We start from the raw sequence: 26,126 nt of genomic DNA, 5'->3' as shown, positions 1-26,126 counted from the left end.
TCTGTTTTGTATCTATAGGTTTATTACCAGCAATATGTAATAATGTAACATAAGCCGCAAACATCCCGTACTGCGTGTGATGCAGCTAAGAACTGCACAGAAAAAGACATTCGCTATCCTTGATCTCATTCATTGAACTATCAACGCCGTATTTCTTTTTTTAAAGATATTTCTTGTTTGTAATAAAGAAAATTAAAAAAGTTCATGCATGTCTTATGTCGCACTCTTTTTGATTTAATAAAAAATAGAATTCACATGTTTAACAATATAATTATGTAATTATGTTGTATTTTGTCAGTGTGACTGTATATCGTCTGTAAATGTTTGCATAATAAACTTCATTCCTATTATATGACTTATTCCATTTAGATTTATGTGTATTTGTTTGTAAACACAATTTGAAACCTAAAATAACAATAATTGCTTTAAGGCCTTTTTGGTTCATTTTTTGGCCTTTTTGGTACGCTTTGGGTCCTTTTTGGTAAGGCCTTTTTGGTAATCGGCTTTTTTGGTTTTCGGCCTTTCTGGACCTAAACCGACCGGGTACGTGTAAGTATATTTACCGTACCCGGGGTACATGTAAGTATACTTAAGAGTACCCGGGGTACATGTAAGTAGTACCCGAGCCGACAATGACCAATCGAGCCATAGCAAATCAAAGCGAACTCATTTTGTAATTGGTATAAAAAGAAAATACAATTCGTGCCTTGAAACTAATTGTGTGAAGATAACAAAGTATTATCTTGAGATTTGAGATACTACTACTACTACTACCACTATAGTTCAATGTCAACTCTGAACAAGTAAACTTGATCTTATAAAATGATCACTTTTCCAACAACGGCCACAATCGTGTCGATACCGTTATTTTAATTCGTACTTGTAGTCATCCAGGTTAATCAGACGTCTTGTCCAACATTTACTGATGCTGATGAAGTAACAACGTTCTATTTCTTTTTTATTTTGACTGGAGATAATTTAAGCTGTTCAGGTAAATATCAGTTGCCTCAGTTTTTCTAAAAAAAAACAGCGTAAGCAGTTATAAATAAATTTGCCGGAAGCCTTTCAGATGCAAAGTTAATGAATGAGGATGTGGGTGAGGATTTGACTGTGTGTGAAGTAAACAATTGCTGAAATGGAAACGGGGATCAAGGTTACGCAAGCGCAAATAAAGTTCTGCTTTGTTCTATACAGTTTGGAAAGCTCACCAAGACAAAGCTACTATCATCATAATCAACACAAATGTTTTGGACGCCCCATGTTCAGAAAGATTAGGCCATATCCTTTTGGAAGAACATCATCTATCGTCGAGTAGGGTATTTTCAACGTAGGGGTATTTTCAACGATGACACGTTTCCCGTTGTAAACACGGGTAATGCTCATGCTCGGTGTAACTCACATGTCATTTGCATACACACAGTTCATTTAACAGATGACCTAATTAAAGTGATATTGGCAAAAGAAACAATGAATAAACAAACTCATATTCCTAAATCCATTTAAACTAACCATCAAATATTCAATCTTATCATTTAACTTTTAAATATTTTTTATTTAATTTAAATGTTGTCATTTCGTCTGTTTTAAACACCATATCTTACGATTCCCTTATTTTGAGCATAACCTAATTTCGATAACTTTGTTTACATTAAGAACGCAACTCTCGTGATGACTTCCTGTATGAAATGTTCCGCCCGGAATTGAGACGGAAGTTTATTGACAGTTCAGCCTGGAATTTTTTTTATTCCGCCCGGAATATAGTGGTTACAAGAAAGAATGTTTTCCAGGCGGAAACAGGGCAGAAATGGGGTGTAATTTGGGGCGAAATATGCTAATGAGACGGAAAAGATTTCCGGGCGGAAAAGATTTTTGCATGCTGACATGGGGCATTTCCGGGCGTAAATTAGACTGGGATGGAACTTTCTGGGCGGAATTTATTTCCGGGCGGAAATGACAGGAGAATATGTGAATGATTCCGAGGGGGGGGGGGTATTATGAACTATATACATAGCTCCGTAAGCTGCTGATGGATTGACGGACATTAAGTGGTCACAAAAGCTAAAAAAAACTTTTTAAAAATCACAAAAACAACATGTACCCTTCAATATTTTTCCAGATACAGTCAGTCATAAAACAAACATTTTTTGCAGATGACACAACATACTTCATTGCAGGGTTTTTTTGGCCCGATTTTATAGCCGAAATTCGGCTATGTTCCCAATCCCAAAAAGTATACTTTTTTCCCAAAATGTGGCAAAAACATCCCAATTTCAAAAAAAAAAAAAAAAAAAAAATTTTGTTTTTTTGTTTTTTTTGTTTTTTAGAAAGATGTCTAATGCTTATTTTATCTCAATTTCAATTCAATTACATCTAACAAAGTATTATATGGTTTTGTTCTTTTAATTTGAATGATTATAAAGAGTTATATCAAATTGAGTATTTCCCTAATCAGTGGACTTTTCATGTGGAAAAAAAGGCTAATGAATTTATTTTCCCAATTTAATGAAAATGCCGATAAAATTCCCAATTCCAAAGCCATGGGCTATCTTCCCAAAAAGTGGAAAAAAAAACCTGCATTGATGGAACTATTAACTCATTCACTGCTTTAATAAACGCAATACAAGACTTTAGTGAAATATCTGGCTTAAATCTAAATACCCAAAAATCAACAGTTATGCGTGTGGCTTCACTAAAACATTCACTAATTAAATTTAAGGAATACAAAAACTTTATCTGGACCTCTGATGGAGCTTAAACACTTGGTTTCTATATCACAAATGACAAAAATCTTGATTATATGACAAAAACATTCTATAAGATATAGACACCTTCGACTGCATTATATGTCTTTTATATAATGTGAAATTACTGCAAAGATTATAAACTGGCTTGAGCATTCATTTTAAATGTTATAGATATTAACCACCTGCCAAAACAGATATTACTGTAAAACAATATAACTATAATAAACACAGCATAATATTAGAAAAACAATACAAAGTAAATATGCTAAGAAACAAACCTGTTTAGTAGTTCGGAGCATTTAAAAAAGTTCCATCATAACTCACTGAATTGCTCTTTTCAGCCTTTTTTTACACACTGAATGTTGACTTCCACATTTTACTTAATTATTTCAGAATGTTCATCAAAGTTAGATTAATTCATCATATTATTAAAACTTCAAATTATAAAGTTCAATAATTGCTTTGAAACTGCATTTTAAATTTTCAAGCCACAGAAACAAGTCTTGTAAACACCGCGCTGTTATTTTCAAATTTCTGACTCACTCTGAACAAGAGTCTGTCCTCCTATCAGGCTGTAGCATCTCATATTACCCCATATTGTAACCCATGCATTCTTTGTTTACATTTAACTGGGGGAATACAAAGATACAGCCACTAAATTGACATCTTAAAACAAAACACTACTGATAAACAGGGATAAATTTACTGCATTTCACAACAATTTTCAACTTGCATACAGCCCTTAATAAAATTTGCTCTACACCCTTAATTCAAAGATATTTTAAATACATAGTAGATTTACATGTACTTTAAATGTTGTCAGGTTAATAATCATAACAAAGTGATTTAATTATAAGGTCTTATAAAAATAAGCCGGAGCCAAAATATATATAAATTTCATCCAGAACAGTATTTATCTTAGTTCTTTATTTTCCGCCAAATTTTAACAAGTGAAAACTTGTAGCTGAATTTGTGGATAAGTCCTATTTTTTTCAAAGTCACTCCAGCCTTAAATTTGTGTCATTTTAAGCTTTTTCAGCCTTTTTTGCATGGGTTAACTATTGTATGAATTGAATATTAATGTTGTTTACCTTGTGTATGGCAAATGTTTCCTACAATAACCATTTAGAAACTGAAATCAGAACTCTGTTTTTATGCCCCCGGTAGGGTGGCATATAGCAGTTGAACTGTCAGTCAGTCAGTCTGTCCGTCCGTCCGAAAACTTTAACACTGGCCATAACATTTGCAATATTGAAGATAGCAACTTGGTATTTGGCATGCATGTGTATCTCAGAAGCTGCACAATTTGAGTGGTGAAAGGTCAAGGTCAAGCTTGGTGAGCTTTTGTGATCTCCTTTTGTCCATCGTCCGTCCCCCGTTGTCCGTCGTGCGATGTCAACATTTGCCTTGTTCACTCTCTAGAGGCCACATTTATTGTCTAATCTTCATGAAATTTGGTCAAAAGATTGGTTTCAATGATATCTTGGATGAGTTCAAAAATGGTTACGTTTGCTTGAAAAACATGGCTGCCAAGGGGCGGGGCATTTTTCCTCATATGGCTATAGATGGCTATAGAAAAATCTTGTTAACACTCTAGAGGCCACATTTATTGTCCGATCCTCATAAAACTTGGTCAGAAGATTCATCCCAATAATATCTTGGACAAGTTCGAAAATGATGTCAGTTGGTTGAAAAACATGGCCGCCAGGGGGCGGGGCATTTTTCCTTATATGGCTATAGTAAAACCTTGTTAACACTCTAGTGGCCACATTTATTTTCCGACCTTCATGAAACTTGCTCAGAAGATTTGTCCCACTGATATCTTGGATGAGTTCAGAAATGGTAACCTTTGCTTGAAAAACATGGCTGCCAAGAGGCTGAGCATTTTTCCTGATATGGCTATAATATGGCTATAGTAAAATCTTGTTAACACTCTAGAGGCCACATTTATTGTCCAATCTTCATGAAACTTGGTCAGAAGATTCATCCCAATAATATCTTGGACGAGCAGGCCTTTCCCAATGCAAATCTGGTTGGTTTTTTCCCTATTGAAAAAAAAATTCCCAATTCCCAATTCCCCCCCCCCCCCCCCCAAAAAAAAACAACCTTTAAACCTTTAAATATATAAGTTAAGCTCATCCAGTGAAGAAAATATAAAAATATTGCATAATTAAATTATCTGTTGTCTTTAATTTGTTTTAAAAACAGTAATATATGTTTAATTGATTATTTAAGACTTTCCTTAATTTCCCCCGATTTTTTTCACCCCAAAAAAGGCCAGGCCTTTTCCCCAAAATCAGATAAAAAAAAACAACAGCACTTATCACACATGTTTATAATATTTTGTAAAATTTTAATAATATGTTATCAAAATAGTCGTTATTTACCAGTTAACGGCTTTTTGAAATATAAGAAACACTATTTACATGCGATTATTTTTCCCAATTGAGCCAGTTTTGCGATTATTTTTTTTCCCAAAATGGGGTTTTTCACAACACAAAATTCCCAAAATTCCAGTGTGGCGTTTTCCCAAAATGGAGCGGAAAAGGCCTGATGAGTTCGAAAATGATGCCGGTTGGTTTAAAAACATGGCCGCCAGGGGGCGGGGCATTTTTCCTTATATGGCTTTAGTAAAACCTTGTTAACACTCTAGAGGCCACATTTATTGTCCAATCTTGATGAAATATGGTCAGAAGATTTGTCTTAATGATATCTTGGATGAGATCGAAAATGGTTACGTTTGCTACTAAAATCTTGTTAACACTCTCGACGCCACATTTATAGTCCGATCTTCATGAAACTCGGTCAGAAGATTCATCCCAATAATATCTTGGACGAGTTCAAAAATGATGCCGGTTTGTTGAAAAACATGGCCACCACGGGGCGGGGCTATTTTCCTTATATGGCTATAGTAAAACCTTGTTAAATTATCTTAAAGTCCCATTTGGAAATTCTGTATCAATAGTTTTCTAAGTCCAACATTCTGCCCCAGAGAAATGTATAAGTATGAAATTCCGCCAGAGTTAATTTCCTAAGTCAGAAAATCCACCCCAGAGAAATGTATGAACTTCCGCCTGAGTCTTATTTCCGCCCGGAATTGCTAATCCGCTTGGAAAAAAATCAAGAGACATGGTCTTTTTGGGTCGGAAATCAAAATCCACCTCTCTTCCGGCCGGAAACAATAGTTTCCGTCCCAATTCCGCCTCATTTCCGTCCCATTTCCGCCCCAAAATTTCGTACGGGTTTCACACGCATGCACTCCGAGTATTTTGTTTTATTTATGTTTTACATTACTATGCTTGAAAATAATTACAGACACGACTAAAATAAGGAAAAAACAGTTTAATTACTTTTCAAAATATTACTTCAACTGAAATAATCAAATTGTATGCCTATTTATGCATTTTTTTCGGTTCTCTTCATTGAACTTGCACATAAACTGCAGACCACTGCGCCACTCTGTAAACACAACACTTTCATTTATTTGATTTATTTTAATGAAAATTCTTTAACTTTATCGATTCCCAGAAAATGTTGCATGACACAATCTGTGCGCATGATGTACAGAACATGCCCAGTGAGTGACATTCATTTTGTTTAAAAGTAAACACACTTAAATGTATAAACAGTTTTTGTCTCCTACCGGTTTCACCGGAGGGGACTTTTGGTTTGCGCTCTGTGCGTCTGTCAGTCTGTCTGTCACACTTTTCTGTATCCTGCGATAACTTTCAAAGTTCTTAATATTTTTTCATGAAACTTGAAACATGGATAGATGGCAATAAGGACATTATGCATGTCATTTCATTTTGTTCCTACGTCAAAAATTCTGGTTGCTATGGCAACAAATATATATAAAAAAATATTCTGACAATGGTGGAGCCGGTAGGGGACATATATTGCTTGGCAATAGTCTTGTTTTTTGTAAATTTTTGTTGGTAATATAATTATTTTGAATAACAAACATTCTTTTTTTTGCTTCCTTTTGGATTGTAAATAAATTGAGAGTAAATCAATAGAAGCCTTACACTGTCGAAAATACCCCACTTCAGGATATAAATACCAAATGGTTTCCGGATGATAACTCAAGAACGCTTAGGCCTGGGATCAGGAAAGTTCATAGGTACATTGATCATGACTGGCAGATGACCCCTATTGATTTTCAGGTCACTAGGTCAAAGGTCAAGGTCACAGTTACCTGAATAAGTAAAATGGTTTCGGGATGATAACTCAAGAATGTTTAGGCCTGCTATCAGGAAAGTTCATAGGGACATTGGTCATGACCAGCAGATGACCCCCAGGGCTTTCCTTACACCTCAAATCTCAAGAGTCAAGGACTCTTGGGACCATATTTTCAAGAGTCAAAATCAAACTTCTGAGAGTCCTAATAATGACGCAGGAGAGTCAATGATTTTTTGCAATTTAAGCAAATTACTGAGATATAATATATAACAAGGGACAAAATTGTCACAAAACCAGGTTTTCATTGTGAAAAAAAAATCTGATAAAGGGAGAAAACTCAAACTGAACTTTTGAAATGACCAAAAAAAATTAACCCCCTTTGTAAGTTTTTTTTTAAATCTATTTTTAGTCGTGGCGACCTTGACATTGGAGATATTGACGTGATTCTTTCGTGGGACACACCGTCCCATGATGGTGAACAAATGTGCCAAATGATTTTAAAATCTCACAATGAATGACATAGTTATGGCCAGGACAAGCTCATTTATGGCCATTTTTGACCTTTGAACTCAAAGTGTGACCTTGACCTTGGAGATATCGACGTAATTATTTCGCGCGACACACCGTCCAATGATGGTGAACAAATGTGCCAAATGATTTTAAAATCTGACGATGAACGACATAGTTATGGCTCGGACAAGCTCATTTATGGCCATTTTTGACCTTTGAACTCAAAGTGTGACCTTGACCTTGGAGATATCGACGTAATTATTTCGCGCGACACACCGTCCAATGATGGTGAACAAATGTGCCAAATGATGTTAAAATCTTACAATGAACGACATAGTTATGGCCCGGACAAGCTTATTCCGCCAGCCCGCCAGCCAGCCAGCCAGCCCGCCAGCCAGCCAGCCAGCCAGCCCGCCCGCATTCGCCAATCTAATAACCAGTTTTTTCCTTCGGAAAACCTGGTTAAAAAGCAACAAATTAAAAGATACATGTATGTTAACATTTATTTCTTACATTTTACTGTCACTACAACACTATGCATTTAAACACAATATTTCAATGATTAATAAATACAAAACATGTATTCTAATACAACATTAACTTCATGTATACAGCAGAGTTATATGTCATATGTTCTTCTTTCGCACGTTTGGGGGTGTTAGGAGCACTGTCATTTAGATCTAAAGTACGCTTTGTCGTTGGCGTCTTACACACACTTTCAGAGTTACTACCGATTCCGAATTCGAAAAGGTTTCTCTGCGACATTATCCGAATGCACAAGCACAATTACACTTTGCACAATTACACTTTATTCAATAACTTTGTTTGACCGTTTCGCGTGGCTATTAAATTAAGAATGAAATACAAAATGTGAAAAAAACCCATTTCCGCTGGCTATCACAAAAAAAAACAACATACGGGTGGTACCTAAACACAATAGCCTATATAAATCGGTAAACTATAAAAGGAAATTATTTCTACTCGCCGATAAAGGTGCCTCCGTATTTAATCCCATCAAAAATTCCGACGCCCTTTAATTATTTCATGTGCTATCTTCACTGAAGACGTGCGACAAACACGCCGTTTTCTATGCCTTCTCAAACGGTCAATTATTACGCCTACATGTATTTTGTAATCAATTAGCTCATGCAAAAATGGTCACTTTGCCACAAGGTCAGTTATATCGGTTCTATAGTTATTTTTAGCAACTTTGATGCAAAGCGTGTAATTTGACGTTGTAGAGGCCAGCATAACTTTCACGCGTCTTTGAACTGAGCAATCATGAAGTAAAACAGTGATGGGTGCATTCAGCTTTGGAAATACATTCTGCCATACTCTGGAAATATCTCAAAATATGCTTTACGGTGTTCTGTGGATATGGATGTTATTATTTTATATTGAATATTATTATAACGGACGCGGATGAGTCCATTCTGTTTTGGTGGGTTTATAGTTCTTCTTAAATGCTCTGAGCTTTTATGAGTACATACGCACAGCTCAGAGGGTCAATAGCTGGGAGTTGGATTATTGCAACTAGGTGGGTTTATTACAAGTCTTTTCCGCAAACAGCTGATAACAAACGCTATGATAAATAATGGAAAGTTAATACACGCGTCATCGAACCAGCAGTGTTTTAATTGGTCAATACCAGATTTCTTAATTAACCAAACTCCGCCTACTGGGTGGACTTGTGCTTCGATGATTGGAAACGGGCGTTTACGATTAGCGTGTGCTAAATGAGATACTCCGCCCCGAGCCAATTATCGCTTCGTCTTAACAACTTTTGATCTCGTCGACGCAAGTCGGTATATTCCCCCGGGTCAAATGTGACGCATGACGTAATTTTCTCAAGAGTCAAAAAGGGGTCGTCTGTAATTTTCAAGCGTCAGAACCCGGGAGCTCGGGTCAAAGGAAAGCCCTGACCCCTATTGACTTTCAGGTAACTCGGTCAAAGTTCAAGGTCACAGTGACTAGAAATAGTTTCTGGATGATAACTCAAGAACGCTTAATCCTTGGATCAGGAAAGTTCATAGGGACATTTATTATGACTGACAGATGACCCCTATTAATTTTCAGTACTCTAGGTCAAAGGTCAAGGTCATAGAGACATGAAACAGTAAAAAGGTTTCTGGATGATAACTCACGAATGCTTAGGGTTAGGATCAGGAAAGTTCATGGAGACATTTGTCATGACTGACAGATGACCCCTATTGATTTTCAGGACTATAGGTCAAAGTTCAAGGTCACAGTGACTTGAGGCAGTAAAATGGTGTCAGGATGATAACTCAAGAACACTTAGGCCTGGTATCAGGAAAGTTCATAGGGACATTTGTCATGACCGGCAGATGACCACTATTGATTTTCAGGTCACTAGGTCAAAGTTCAAAATCACAGTGACTCGAAGCAGTAAAATGGTTTCTGGATGATAACTCAAGAACGCTTAAGTCTGGGATCAGGAAAGATCATAGGGACATTGGTCATGACTGACAGAAGGCCCCTATTGATTTTCAGTACTCTAGGTCAAATGTCAATGTCACAGAGACTTGAAACAGGAAAATAATTTCCGGATAATAACTCATGAATCTTCTTAAAATTGCCAATTATACTCTAACGTATTCACACAATGGCTGCCACTACAACTTACAGCCCATTTTAGGAGCATGCGTGTTTTACAAACAGCCCTTGTATATTTTAATGTTTTCCCCATATGATATTTAATTTTAAAAAAATCATTTACTGGAAAAAAAGGAAATGTTTCAATTCTTGCAAGCTTAACATGCACATGAAATTATATTAATTATTTAATTTTATTATATCTTGATTGTAAGAAGAAATTAAGCAGCAGTTTATAATGTAAATTTTAAAATGCACTTTATCACGCAATTGGAATACTTCTTTTTATAATTGTCTTAATATTGAAACATTTTCATAAAGGCATTTTTTTCGTGCTATTTTTTCCCAATTGAAATGCAATGAATATCTGTAAAATACAAAGCTCAAAAGTATCACTGATGATGGGTTTTACCCCACAATAAAAGAAAATATTATTAGCTTGGTAAGTTGGACTCATAATTTTCATGCAAAGCACGTCATAACGACCCATTATAAATTCATCTTGAGATGCATTTTGACCCTAGGTAAATGTTTGTGCATGTTGGATTATCTTCTAAACCACTTTAAATCCAGTCAAGGCACAGACTGTATTAATACATTAGCTTGTCTTAACTGTTTAATCACATGCTGATAAGATCCAATTTGATTAAATACATGTATCAACATCACCTATTTGCATCTTCAGTTCAGCCTCTATTTAACGTTTCAGTAAGATGCAACTTCAACTTTCAATCAAATATTTTTTTTATTTAAGTTTCAAATATATTATTGTTTTATGGTAATAGAATGGATTATTTGTCATTTTTAAATCATAAGAAAGTAAGTTTTGAAATAAAACATGTTAATTAATAATAATGTTAATTATACCTTATTTTAAAAGTGAGTGGTTTTAACTACAATATTTCATTATTCCTTATGTTGTTAAAGTAATAAATTTAAGTGTAATTGTGTATGATTGATTTTGAATGTGTGTGTTTTGTGTTTGTATTATGGTACATGTAAGACTGTATTTTCTCTGTATTTGGTGTTACAGTCCGGTTTCCTCTTCAACCTCTCACAGAAGTTGAACAGCAAAGCATTAAAAATTATTACCTCAAAATAACTCTATTTACAATTTACAATCCAATAACAAGCAAGAAGATGAGTAAATACATAAATAACATAGAATGGTCAAAAGAATAAAGAGTCTGTCAAACCCTTGTAAAAAAACTAGTAAAAATGATACAATAAATACTACCTAAAATATTGTTTTGTATTCTACATTTAATTGAAAAATATGTACGCATTTTTTTTTTGTCATGGACCATGTGTTTTTGTGTTTTCCAGGAACCTGTGCTGAACTTATAGAAATACGAAACAAGTAACAGAAGACATAGTGGATTTGTTTAATTTCTATTTGTTATAGATAGTCTGTTATGAGACAGTTAGCTTTAAAAACAAAAGGATTTCCACCACCCCTGGGCAGCTGGTTTAAGGAAAGGAAATTATGTTCCCAGGCAGGAGATGGTCAGAGCTGTTTCATTCTGGACAGGAGCACTGCTGGTCAGGAGGTCAGGTGACTGATAGTCAGCGTAGACAGATGGGTTGTCCCACAAGCAATGTGGATATGGCAGACATGAGTGCAGCTGACACGGGCTCTAAGACCTTGCTGAGTGCTAGAGATCTTACATCGTGGGCCCGCATTGATGCCAGGTGGTCAGAATTGAGGAGGGCTGATCATGGTGCATGCCAGCATACTTGCCAACAAAATGAGCCAAATGAAGCCCAATGTTCAATGTATCCACAATGTGGTCATGAAATGTCACCATGGTCTTCCACTGAACTTTCTTTTCTTGATAAAGATACAAATTTTGATAGTGATCATACCAGAATATCACCTAAACAAAAAAGTGAGGATCCAGATGTACTAGGACATTTATCCGAGCAAATAAAGTCATCTTTAGCAGGATATAATTCTTCAGACTCTCAATGGATATTACTCCATGTATTTTACCTCCTAAAAAGTAATTTTGTTGTGCATGCTGCTGAAAAAGACCCACCACTTAGTGGAACAGACACGTCCAATGGTCAACTGTCCAGTCATCTGACTGGAGAAAACCTCAATGCCAACATTGTCACAGGTCATGGCGCCATTAATACAGGTACAAACTTGTATTTGTGTATGTTTGTTGTTAACTCATTACATGTACATGAAAAGGCCAAAGGCGGCAATTAAGATATTTCTGTCACTGTTACCAAGTAGTGGATTATTTAATAGTCCATGCGTTCTGAAGCTACTGAAAGCAAAAAACAATGATACAATTATTCACATTTTTCTGGGAATAGTTAAGATTAAAAACTTATTTTCTCAAATTAAGACATTTCATCTTTTTTATATTCTAGTGATCGGACTGTCTGTCCATCTGTCCTTCTGTCACACTTTGCGTTTAGGTTTCTCAAAATGCTCATAACTTCTATGTCCCTTGAGATATAACCTTTATATTTGATATGCATGTCTATATGGACAAGACCTTTCCATATGCACACAAACTTGGACCCCTGTGACCTTGACGTTGAACTTAGAGTCCGCGTTTAGGTTTTGAAATCTGCGTTTAGGTTTCGAAAAATGCTCATAACTTCTATGTCCCTTGAGATAAAACCTTCATATTTGGTATGCATGTGTATATAGTCAAGGCCTTACCATACGCACAAACATTTTGACCCCTTTGACCTTGACCTTGAACTTGGCGTCTACGTTTAGGTTTCAAAATCTGCATTTAGGTTTCGAAAAATGCTCATAACTTCTATGTCCCTTGAGATATAACCTTCATATTTGGTATGCATGTGAATATGGACAAGACCATTTCTTACGCAAATTTTTTTTGACCCCCGTGACCTTGACCTTTAACTTTGGGTCGGCGTTGAGGTTTCGAAATCTGCGTTTTGGTTTCGAAAAATGCTCATAACTTCTATCAAAGCGTTTATACATGTAGGTGGCATATGTCATACTATGGTGACAGCTCTTGTTTTAAACTTCTAATTGTTACATTCCATGTTAAGTATCTCATTCTTATTGTATACAGGACCATTTATCTGCTGGTTTTCCCAGCTACATGTAGCTGTGTTTGTGTGTGTTTTGCAGGAGTTTCAGTCAGAAGGCGGGGTCAGATATTCCTAAGGTCTAGTCATCCCCACATCAACGGTAATGGAGAACACTTTCACCACGAGGAACACCATATCAACCAGAAGGTACACCTTGTCCGTATTTTGAACGAAAAAAGGCCTGGTTATTAGTTATATGTTAGTAACCTTCCAGTGTTCCTCACTTTATGTTTGCCTCCCTTTATGTTTGCCTATGTTCATGTTTAAGAGATCAGATGTCTTTTCAACATAAAGGTAATGCAAAATATTGAATTGATTAAGGTTTTTGCTGGTTAGAGACAACTATAACATGTCCTATTTTTTTTGCAATTCTGTAAAATCATTTTAAAAACAACATAATAATAAGGATTTTTCCATTCCACTGTTGTGATTGTAGTAGTGTACATGTATGTGTATTTCGTTACCATTCCACTGTTGTGATTTCGGAAGTGTATGGGTTTTATTTACCAAAACACTGGTGTTCTTGTGGTTGTGTATATCTGTTTATTTACCATTCCACTTTTGTAATTGTGGTAGTGTATGTGTGTTTATTTACAATTACACTTGTGTAGTTTTATTGTGGTAGTGTATGTCTGTTTATTTACCATTACACTGGTGAAATTGTGGTAGTGGATGTGTATTTATTTACCATTACACTGGTGTAATTTTGGTATTGTATGTGTTTTATTAACCAGGTTTTCCGAAGAAAAAAAACTGGTTATTAGATTGGCGAATGTCGGCTGGCGGGCGGGCTGGCGGGCGGGCGGAACAAGCTTGTCCGGGCCATAACTATGTCGTTCATTGTGAGATTTTAAAATCATTTGGCACATTTGTTCACCATCATTGGACGGTGTGTCACGCGAAAGAATTACGTCAATATCTCCAAGGTCAAGGTCACACTTTTTTGTCTGGGCCATAACTATGTCAATCATTGTGAGATTTTATAATCATTTGGCACGTTTGTTCACCATCATTGGACGGTGTGTCGCGGGAAAGAATTACGTCAATATCTCCAAGGTCAAGGTCACAATTTGAGTTGAAAACCTGGTTTTGTGACAATTTTGTCTCTTGTTTACCATTACACTGTTGTGATTGTGGTAGTTTATGTGTTTTTTATTTACCATTCCACTGGTGTGATTGCGGTAGTGTATGGGTTTTATTTACCATTACACTGGTATAATTGTGGTAGTGTATGTCTGTTTATTTACCATTACACTGGTGTAATTATGGTAGTGTTTGTGTTTTATTTACTATTTTACTGGTGTAATTGTGGAAGTGTATGTTTTTTATTTAACATTACACTGATGTGATTGTGAGAGTGTTTGTGAATTCATTTACCATTTCACTTTTTTACTGGTGGTAGTGTATATGTTTTATTTACCATTCCACTAGTGTAATTGTGGTAGTGTATGTGTGTTTTATTTACCATTCCTTTGATGGGCTGTGGTAGTGTATGTGTATTTATTTCCCATTCCACTGATGTTGTGCATGTATAGTAATTTAATTCCACTGATGTACTGTGGTAGTGAATGTGTTTTAATTTCATATTCCATTGATCTCACAGTGGTAGTGTACATGTACTGATATCCTATTGCAGGTGTCCAACAGACACAAAATCCTCACGTCTCTAATGGCTGGGGGCCTGGCAGGGGCGATTGCTAAAACTACCATTGCTCCTCTAGACAGAACTAAAATCAACTTCCAAAGTAAGTCTTCCACTGCTGTGCAATTATGCTGCAATCCTTTGATGATATCACTGATTTATACTCACTGTATAATGATATAAATGTAGTTTTTTTTAAGCCATTGGTGACACTGCAGTCAAAACTGGCCAAGTCAAATGGTCCAATTTTTCACTGTTGCAACATTCTAAATATTGCTTCATGTGGTATTGGGGGGGGGGGGGGATATTTTTCACTTCTATGTTAAGTTCTAGATCCATCTTAGTTTTGTAGTGAAGGATGTGATAACCTTGTGAAGTTGTGCACTGCGATCACCAACAGCTTTCACTACATTGGGATACTGCCACACTACTGAACCCTTTGTTATGTTGCAGCCTCCGATCAAAAGTTTTCTCCCAGGAGGGCGGTGGAGTTCATCAAGCGGGTATACCAGACAGAGGGATTCCGGGCGCTGTGGCGGGGCAACTCAGCCACCATGGTGAGGGTTGTACCATACGCTGCCATCCAGTACTCGGCACATGAGCAGTATAAGCTGCTTTTTAACAAGGGTAGCAACAAGAAGTAGGTAACATATCTGCTGTTTGCTCACTGATCATGTGCATGAAGAATCTACTTTTACAAATAATGTGTTTGAGTTGCAATGCCTCCACAAAGAGAGGGAGGCATTCAGGATTGCAATTGTCCATCTGTCCATCCAAACGTTTGTCTCGAAGCTTGAGTTTTTGACTCCTCTTTAAAAACGATTCAGAGCTCACTCAAACTTTGTTTTACAACAATTATTAATTTTTATGCCCTAGGTAGGGTGGCAAATAGCAGTTGAACTGTCCGTCAGTCCGTGCGTCCATCCTTCCGAAAACTTTATCATTGGCCATAACTTTTGCTTTTTTGAAGATGTCAACTTGATATTTGGCATGCATGTGTATCTCATGAAGCTGCACATTTTTAGTGGTGAAAGGTCAAGGTCATCCTTCAACGTCAAAAGTAAAAAAATACAATCCAAGGGAAGTAATAAGCTATAAAAGGGAGATAATTTCTAAACCTGCCAAATGATATATTGAAATTTTATTTCAAAGCGGTGCAATAGGGGGCATTGTGTTTCTGACAAACACATCTCTTGTTGTTAATTATGTTTCATATTTGAGGTATTTTAATATCCATTTTCTTTCAATGACAAATCACATTATTTTGGTAAAATGATGTATTTAACATCAATTTACATTCCCACAAGTTTTAGAATTATCAATATTTGTATGTGTCCACTATGAATGTTACTTGCCACCTGTATGGAGTGCCATGGCTGGGTCCCTTGCAGGTATAACATTCACTATATAAATGTTGTTTTCAGACACTTGCCACCTGTACGGAGTGCCATGGCTGGGTCCCTTGCAGGTATAACATTCTCTATGTAAATGTTGGTTTCAGACACTTGCCACCTGTACGGAGAGCCATGGCTGGGTCCCTTGCAGGTATTACTGCAACTAGTCTAACCTATCCACTAGACTTCGCAAGGGCTCGCATGGCAGTTACTGCCAAGGAAAGGTGAGTCCTTCATATCCAATAGAATTTACCAGCACTGATTGTTATTTTGCTCAGACTTTCAGAGGTTTTAGGTCCATGACCTTGTCCATCCATCCAGCTATCCTTAATTCTACTGTTTTACAATCAGTCTTTTGTTTTACCTGTAAAGTAAAACAAGCATAGCTGCTGCTAAGGGCAATTATATATTGAAACCTTGGTAGCACTCAAGAAGTCACATTTTTAGTTTCATCATCATCAAGCTTGCTCAGAAGATTTTGAAGTGTTTTAATACAGAGTCATGCCTACACACTTTCACCACTACTTGAGAACTCAGAATATTCTCCTTAACAGGGAAGATTTTAGGCAGCTGTTCTATTCATAATGTTAAGTGTTCCATTAAAATTAAGTGATGTCTGATGCACTTACATGTACTAAACTTGACAAAATCATCATTGTGACTTTGTACTTGACGAATATATATTTGTTTACATTGTACATGATCACTGGCGGACCCTTTCTTGTAGGTATGGTAACCTGCTGATTGTGTTCCGCACTGTTTGGAGGGAAGAGGGCTGGAGGATATTCATGAAAGGCTACACTCCAACTGTTCTTGGCTCCTGCATCTACTCTGGCATTAGCTTTTTCACATATGAAACACTCAAAAAAGAACATGCAAGTAAGTATCCTGTACTAACAACATATGGGCAAAATGTGGTCAGATAAACAGTAAAATAAAAGTTAATTATCCCGCGCCATAGGCGGAGGGATATTGTTTTGGCGTTGTCCGTCCTTCCGTCCGTCACTTTTGTGTCCGGAGCCATATCTTGGATGTGCTTTGGCGGATTTCATTGAAACTTGGTATGAGTATATATATATGGATAAGAGGATGATGCAAGCCAAATTGCATTGTATACCATCTTTTAATAACGGAGTTATGGCCGTTTGTATTTTAAAAAAAAGCTTTTTAGCTGAGTGTCGAGTATAAACTTTTGTGTCTAGAAGCATATTGGCGGGGGATATCAATTCAACGAATTTGCTTGTTTATTTTCTAATTAAATAGAGAATATTTGTTGGAATTGGTGGAATATCAAATTTAATTCACTAGTTATCAAAGAAAATAATATTTTTACTATGCTTTTTCTATGATCAGGAGTGAATAAAAATCAATATTTCACCAAATCCAACAAATTTCGTTTTTATTTAATGCTTACAAATGATAATTGTTTTATTTTTGCTGAACTTATCTCGTCGTTATGTCATGGAAAACGACGTCATTTCACAGTATAACAGCGAAAGTTATCGATAATTTTCACTGTTTATTTTCATTGTTTGAAACAGTGAATTATTAGTTTTAATTCACCGATATTTCTCTAGAAACCACTGGAAAGCATTAAATAAAGTCTTATTGACATGTGTTGAGAACAAATTAACATAATCTGTGCAGACAGGTTCACGAAGTTGGTTGTGATTTATAGGGGAAATCTGTGTTATTTAGATTTTTATTCAGTGTTTTAAACTGTAAAAAGTAACAGTGAATATTGGTGATATTTTTTACTTTTTAGCAGTGAAATTACATCACAATTTAGATATCAAGACATTCTTTAGAAAATTATTTCAATCACTAGCGAATTAAAAATGATTAATTTCCAGAATCAACAAAGATTTTATTACTTGTTGACTGACTACTGTTGCTGCCAAATGAAGTAACATCACTCTTTGTGATTTGTGGTATCGTTGCAGGTTACTCCATGGGTGTGGATCCCACTCCATTCACTCGCTGGTGTTTTGGCGCATGTGCAGGCATCCTTGGTCAGTGCACGTCGTACCCACTGGACATTGTCAGGAGACGCATGCAGACTGCAGGTGAGGGTCTCATGTGCATCATTTGAGTCTTGTTCTGTGAAAAGAGGATATAATGCATGTGCGTAAAGTGTCGTCCCAGATTAGCCTGTGCAGTCTGCACAGGCTAATCAGGGACCACACTTTCCGCCTAAACTGGATTTATGCAAAGAAGAGAGTTTCTGTAAACGAAAAATATCATAAAAGTGGAAAGTGTCGTCCCTGATAAGCCTTTGTGGACTGCACAGGCTAATCTGGGACGACTTTCTACGCATATTCATTTAACCCCCTTTTCACAGAAAATGGTCCATTTGAGTCTCGGTCTGGGGAAACTGGACTTATTGCATTGACATAGTGTTGTTCCAGATTAGCCTGTGCAGCCGGCCTTTATTGAATTTTCGTTTAAAGGAAATCTTAAAAAAAATTCAGTGTATGCGGAAAGTGTTGTCCCTGATAAGCCTGTGTTGATGCATATGCACTATGCCAGGTTTCCCAGAACGAGGCTCATTTATGTTGATTGCCTAGTGACAAATTGGTAATGTTATTTTTGCAGCCATTGTGTTCGTGTTATTTTTTTTTCGAAGACGTTTACTGTTAGTTTACACCCACCTGATATTGTTTATTGTTGTCTCAAACAAGAAGTAGTTTATATAAAAAATGGCCCTGGTAAACATGTGGTTAAATGTCCCACATGCCAGTTGCTGCCTTGTCTTCTCACACTGGCTTTTTGTTGTGGGCCTTTGTCTAGAACCACAAACATACTTAAATCCATATTATGACAAAACTTTGAGTTTTTGTTGTCTATTTCTGAGATAAGGTTGACCATCATTTACCATCATACAAAAATTTGGTGATAACAGAAAGTGTTTTCGGGTTTTAAGTGTGACTTAACCTTGAGTTTTAGGAAGAACATGTACATGTGTCTATAGCAGAGATTTAAGATTATTCGTGAGCTGAGCAACACGCTCAGCGCCCAGTGGAGTGGAAACTCAAATCTCATCCGAGTTTATCTGAACACTTGAGAATGTTGATGATACTGTGTCATTGTGTGCAGGTGTGACGGGCCACTCGGCAGACTACACGACCATTTTGAGAACCGCCCTCAGTGTGTACCGCAGTGAGGGGCTCAAGGGGGGCCTCTACAAGGGGCTAAGCATGAACTGGATCAAGGGGCCCATCTCTGCTGGGATCAGCTTCATGGTGTTTGAGACAGTACAGCGGTGGCTCAGAAAGTTCCCTGTCTTCCACATCGACGAGTAGATGTCTACATGTATGCACTGTCTGTGTGTACACATCGATGAGTAGCTGTTTACATGTATGCACTGTATGTGTGTACACATCGATGAGTAGATGTCTATATGTATGCACTGTCTGTGTGTACACATCGATGAGTAGATGTCTATATGTATGCACTGTCTGTGTGTACACATCGATGAGTAGATGTCTATATGTATGCACTGTCTGTGTGTACACATTGATGAGTAGCTGTCTACATGTATGCACTGTCTGTGTGTACACATCGATGAGTAGATGTCTATATGTATGCACTGTCTGTGTGTACACATCGATGAGTAGATGTCTATATGTATGCACTGTCTGTGTGTACACATTGATGAGTAGCTGTCTACATGTATGCACTGTCTGTGTGTACACATTTACATGTAGCTGTCTACATGTATGCACTGTCTATGTGTACACATTGATGAGTAGATGTCTTCATGTATGCACTGTCTGTGTGTACACATCGATGAGTAGATGTCTACATGTATGCACTGTCTGTGTGTACACATCGATGAGTATATGTCTATATGTATGCACTGTCTGTCTGTACACATTGATGAGTAGCTGTTTACATGTATGCACTGTCTGTGTGTACACATTGACGAGTAGCTGTCTACATGTATGCACTGTCTGTGTGTACACATTTACGAGTAGCTGTCTACATGTATGCACTGTCTGTGTGTACACATTAACGAGTAGCTGTCTACATGTATGCACTGTCTGTGTGTACACATTGACAAGTAGCAGTCTACACGTATGCACTGTCTGTGTGTACACATTGACGAGTAGCAGTCTACACGTATGCACTGTCTGTGTGTCTTATAAATTAGCTGTGCTCTGAAAAAATGGGGCCTTATGCATGTGCGTTAAGGGTCAAAGTCCCAAATAAGCCCGTGCAGTTTGCAAAAGTCCAGTTTTGGCAGAAAATGTCATCCCTGATTAGCCTGATTAATCTGGGACAACACTTTGCGCACACGCATCAAGCCCCATTATCCAGAGCAAGACTCAGGTATTTGTTATGTGTCCGTATTGCTTATAAATGTGAGATTTTTGATATGAAATGATAGAATATATGGTAAGAATGTTTATTTCAAAAAAAAATAAAATATTTCATTGAGGCATTATATCCTAGACTTTAGTGTTTCTCTGTTCTCCTTAAGATTTGAATTATGTATGATTGTTGCCATGGATGCGTGCAGATTTTAAGCAACGAAACTTTAAATATTGCAGCTTTGCACTTAACCCAGCCCATGCATGCCTGACACCTGTAGCTGATTTCCAGACAAGTGTTTTATTGTAATACCTCTTACAATTCTATGTGTTTGTTTTATATATTGCACAGGAGATTATGTGGCCTGGCAATCAATTATGAATATACGCCAAAATTTTGATATGCAGTTTAAATAAATGATGAACTAAATGTAAAGCCAACAATAAGTTGAAAGCATTTTTATTTCCATAAGTTGAAAGCACTTTCCTGAGCCTCACAGAGTGATTACTGCTGCTATTTGCAGACGACATATTTTGTCCAGTACTCTAGTTGAAATTTGTGGTTTACAGAATTACACATTAATATAGCAGTCTGACCAAGAGCTACCCTCCCCTCTATAGAGTTATGCATGGTTGTATGGTCTCATTTGGGGAAATTATAACCCTTTATTAGTGTACACTTATGCAGATTCATAACTGAAATAACACTGTTCAGATATGAGCTAGGCCCATACAGAAACACTTTCATCATGGATAATGACAGAGACGCAGATCTACGTCTCTGATAATGCGAATCCCACAGTGCTAACATCCCCACTGTGCTTTCCTTCTCCAGACCTATATCACATACTTGATATATTAACCCTTTGCATGCTGGGAAATTTGTAGTCTGCTAAAATGTCGTCTGCTGAATTTGTAAAATTAGCATTTTCTTAGAATTTTTTCAAAGAATACTATCAGAATAGCAAACAGTTTGGATCCTGATAAGACGCCACGTTTTGTGGCGTCTCATCTGGATCCAAACTGTTTGCAAAGGCCTTTAAAATTCGGTTCCAGCGCTTAAAGGGTTAACTTGCAATTGTATTTTGTCACTTTTACATACTTGACATATTAACTTGATAGATTAACTTGCTATTGTATTTTGTGTCAGTTATATATGCTAAGAACAGTTATATCAATTATGAAACATGTTAAAATGATATGTGTTATTGTTTTTCATAATAGACCATGGTATGAATTAAGCGTTATTTACATAAATTTCCAAAGTATGTTACATATTAATTGCTACCACTATTGGTCTGTTAAATTCTTGAATAAAGAATAGAAAGTGTGAAATGATTTAATTGTATTTTATTCTTCCTTAAACAGATGAGTATTGTTGCTGCCTTGTCTGTCCATCTGAATTGTTTTTTTTTATGGAATTGACTTTGACTATAGTGGGGGACATATTGTTTTTGCCCAGTCTGTTGGTCTGTCTGTTGGTTTGTTTGCTCCAACTTTAACATTTTGCAATAACTTTTGCTATATTGAAGATAGCAACTTGATATTTGGCATGCATGCGTATCTCAATGACCTGCACATTTTGAGTGGTGAAAGGTCAAGGTCACCCTTCAAGGTCAAAGGTAAAAAAAAATTAAAGCGGCACAGAAGGGGACATAGTGTTTCTGACAAACACATTTGTTGGTTGTTTATGAAACAATCGGAGAGTTATATTGGATTATAAAAGTTTGGTGTATTCTTTTTTTGCAATAAGATTTCAGACATTATTTATTCAAAATTGACCGAATCTTATGTACAACATCTCTTTAGAGGTTGTTCCTGTCTTATTGTATTTTAGTAAGTTATTGACACAACATGGGTATAATAACATTTCTCACGCCCCTTGGGATTATAACCTCTTTGATACCACACAAGTATAACAACTTCTCTGACACTACATGCGTGTTACAGTTTAACAGACAACCCCTTTTTTCCACAACTTTCTAACAACACACGGGTATAAACATCCTCTTTGATACCACTTAAGTATAACAACGCCTCTGATGCCACATCGATATAACAAGTTTTCTGACATTTCATTGTTATTGCAATTTCTCTGACGCAACATTGGGTATTGTAACCTGTCCGACAACATATCGGTATTAAAACGTCTCTTACAGTATATTAGTATTACATCTTTTATTACACTAGTAAGTATATACTATTTTCTGACATTTAATGGGTATAGCAATTTATATTACACCATATTAGTATAAAAACAACCGTGACACCACAGTGGTAATACAATTTCTTAGACTCAACAAGGGTGTAAAAAAAAGTTAAAAAAATCTGATAGCATATATGCATTACACTTTTGAGGACACCACACTTGTATCACAATTTCTACACCACTGATGTAAAACAACTCTGACGCAACACGGGTACATCAACTGACACTACATGGGTTTAACAAGCTCTGTGAAACCACAAGGATATAACAACCTTTATGACACTGCATTCGTATAATAGCTTTAGGTCGCCGTGGTGCAATGTCTATGGTGCCCGCCTAGCGACTGGGAGGTTATGGGTTCGATACCCACCGTGAGAGCGTTCTTTAGATCTCCCCCAAAGACACCAAGTACTGGTTCCTAGGCCCAGGAAACGGACTCAAGAGCGCTAATATAGTCCTTAGGCTTTCGATGCAATCGAGCTAAAATAAATAGGTTTAAACTTAACTGACAGCTTCTCTGAAGCCATATTTGAATACAATACCTTTCTTGTACCAAATAGTCAAACATCCGCTCTGTCACTAAATGTGTCATGTCATATAATTACTTTTCTGTCGCTACAATGATGAATGGTATAATGCTAATTATATTTCCGTACTAGTATATAACATGAACTATCGAGCTGTTCAATGAGGGCGGCTTATTGTTGCACTTCAATCCCTACATATTGTCGATATGAGTCTGCGACAAGCCTGCAAAGAAGCAAACACAAACAAACAAGTTGGACAAAAAATATCGTAATATAAACAGTCCTACTAACCGGAATACGTTTATCTCAGCCACATCGTACGAAAAGCGGACCATGTCACTATATCTCCATACAGTGGAGATATCTACAGATTTATACCCCGCCATCCATTCATCTATACACAACACCGAATGCTTCAAGGGCGATAGACTGTCTTGAATACTCGTTAATGACATGCTTATACTTTACTTTATTCTGGCACATTTTGCTTAAAAACAATATAACTACTGTTAATGTTGATTTTTGCAAAACGTGTACATTGACATAGCAGCCTTCTATGACTTCCTATGCCATTGTGTTATCTACATGGCGGTTCCTGCATTCTTTTCAAACAGCATAAGTACTTAGAAGCCAGTACAGTTAGTCGGCAATAAATGTGAATAATGTTGTGCAATATTAAATTAATATTATTACTATTAAGTTGTACAAACAGTATTAAGCATTAACCGGTCAAAACTGGTGTTGCACGATATTCCAGAATGCATATTAAAGCTTTAACACTTTTTTATTTCATTGACCATATGAAGATATTCCTATTTGATTAATATTGTTACAAAATACCTTATGTTTCTTTATGATGATTATAGCTTTATATTTATTTACATGTTCAGCGTTTCTGTAGCAATAAGGTTTCAACAGGCTAAGATAGCTAGCCCTACGCCCAACCCTCCTCCTTTTTCAGCGCGGGCTTGGGACCGTCCTTGGCAGAGTTTACGACACACCCATCACAGTCCAAGGCGAGGCGATGGAGAAGATGGATAGCTTCACCTACTAGTATCTCGGCAGCATTTTGGATAACCACGAAGGAACGGACGCAGACGTCGGAACCCGGATCGGTAAAGAATGAACAAACTTTCATCAGCTGAATAACATCTGGGGATCCAGTGCAATCGGCATCATCACCAAGAGTAGGCTTTGCAATACCATCGTGAAGCAAATACTCCTCTTTGGAACAGAGACATGGAGAACCACTGTCACTACCATAAAGAAAATACATGTCTTCAATAACACTTTATCAGGAAGATTGTCAAGAGCCGCTGGCCGGAAAAAATCTCCAACGAAGAACTATGGAGACGAACAAGAAGACAATCTTAGATACATTTGCGATGGACACACCATAAACGACATAGCAATCTCTCACCTTGAACCCAATGGAAAAGGAAGAGAGGGCGGCCTAGAAACACATACGCCGCGACTTAGGGCGGCCTAGAAACACCTAGCGCCGCGACTTATAGGAAGATGCTTAACAGATGGGCAAAACTTCGGGCAGCACGATAGACTCGCCCATAACCTAGACGTCTGGAGGAAACCGGTGTGCGGCCTTTGTCACAAAGGGACCACAGGCGAAGATGGTTTTACATAAACCTTTTAAATGTATTTTCTGACCTGTACATATTTATTGAAAATTCAATATGAGTTAGGTTCTGGACCTGTAAGTAATATTTAGACTTGTCTATTTCCGTTATAGAAGATTTCTTCCAATGAGAGTGTGCCCTATTGCTATACTAGCTATTCCGGACCCGAAACCCATGGGGAAACGTATATCGGATAAATTTATGTTTGAGTGTAGATATGTTTTTTTTACCAGTTCACCAATACATCATACTTACTAAATGTAAACCGGTACATACGTGAAAATATGTGTATTTTTATTTAAATATCGCAGGTATGTCCCTTTAAAAATAAAAAATTAAGCTGTTGCCCGTTAGGAAAAATTCTTAATTTATCTCTGTCATGTTTGCTTATTTTATTCATAGTGTTCATCTTCATTTTCGCTTTTGAATAAAAAAAACCAAATCGCAAATACCCAATGACGAAGATTCAAAGACGAAGTCGTTGCCTTTCTGTGTTTCCACCTCATACTCCTCCTCCTACCTATAATACCTTCTTCTTCTTCTTCTTCTTCTTCTTCTTCTTCTTCTTCTTCTTCTTCTTCTTCTTCTTCTTCTTCTTCTTCTTCTTCTTCTTCTTCTTCTTCTTCTTCTTCTCATTATTTTTTATTGTTGTTGTTGTTGTTGTTATTGTTGCTTCTATTTGCGACTTGTTATTCAGGTAAACATCAGAATAAAATATAATTATATTTCTTAATATATATTCTCTATGCTGCCAGCCATGGATTTTGCGCATGCAAGAGAAGGCAAAAACACAAGATCACGAAATTGCGTGATGGCAATAATGCAAAAACGCAGACGAAAGCGCGAGATTTAATCAAATCTTCTTCAGCGTACTTTCGTTGCGTTTTTTGTCGTCGTGTTTTCACATTTGTGTCATCGCATCTTCTTTATCGTTCTTTTGTGGCAGTGACCTACTACTTTCAGATGTTTATATCAAATCTTTACTTTCATTTTCATAATCTCGAGGTTTGAAACATCGACATGTGCTAAAAATTAAAATAACACATCACAGTATTACGATATGTGAAATATACAGCGATCCTCTCCGAAATGTCAACATTTACAAATCAACACCACTATATGAAAACAGCTCTTAACAGACATTTTCTGTTTTCTCAGGTTACAGCGAACAAACCTATTCGATCTAATCATTATAACTGTTATCTGAGAGCTAATTTAAACATTGAAGCGTCCGTGTTCTATTTCTTGATAAAGAACCGGTGACTGCTTGCTAACCCGTG

The 26,126-nt window shown here is 36.8% G+C and overlaps 1 protein-coding gene across 3 annotated transcripts; it reads left to right on the top strand.

The window, feature by feature from the left end:
- The first annotated feature begins 884 nt into the window (after positions 1–884).
- LOC127865587 (mitochondrial coenzyme A transporter SLC25A42-like) lies at positions 885–21,811 on the top strand. Of its 3 annotated transcripts, none has more exons than XM_052405439.1 (9): positions 885–991; positions 11,373–12,187; positions 13,168–13,274; positions 14,764–14,872; positions 15,223–15,409; positions 16,271–16,387; positions 16,891–17,042; positions 18,107–18,229; positions 19,260–21,811. In XM_052405439.1, the coding sequence occupies exons 2-9, from the start codon at positions 11,533–11,535 to the stop codon at positions 19,463–19,465; spliced, it is 1,656 nt and encodes a 551-aa protein (XP_052261399.1). In that variant the 5' UTR covers positions 885–991; positions 11,373–11,532; the 3' UTR covers positions 19,466–21,811. The 3 variants fall into 3 exon arrangements, with proteins under 3 accessions (XP_052261399.1, XP_052261398.1, XP_052261401.1); XM_052405438.1 differs by having other exon boundaries at positions 964–1,096; XM_052405441.1 differs by lacking the exon at positions 885–991 and adding an exon at positions 10,726–10,865.
- The last annotated feature ends 4,315 nt before the right edge of the window (positions 21,812–26,126 follow it).

The sequence above is a fragment of the Dreissena polymorpha genome, chromosome 2, assembly GCF_020536995.1.
Source record: "Dreissena polymorpha isolate Duluth1 chromosome 2, UMN_Dpol_1.0, whole genome shotgun sequence".
NCBI classification, from domain to species: domain Eukaryota; kingdom Metazoa; phylum Mollusca; class Bivalvia; order Myida; family Dreissenidae; genus Dreissena; species Dreissena polymorpha.
Note: the sequence above shows the minus strand (reverse complement) of the source record. Positions and strands in the feature narration are given on the sequence as shown.

Bases quoted from the DNA above. Each gene is read 5' to 3' on its own strand.
- LOC127865587 (XM_052405439.1), top strand. From the start codon at position 11,533: ATGTTCCCAGGCAGGAGATGGTCAGAGCTGTTTCATTCTGGACAGGAG. The intron at 14,873-15,222 runs GTAAGTCTTCCA...GTTATGTTGCAG, and splicing joins AACTAAAATCAACTTCCAAA to CCTCCGATCAAAAGTTTTCT. The intron at 16,388-16,890 runs GTGAGTCCTTCA...CCTTTCTTGTAG, and splicing joins GCAGTTACTGCCAAGGAAAG to GTATGGTAACCTGCTGATTG.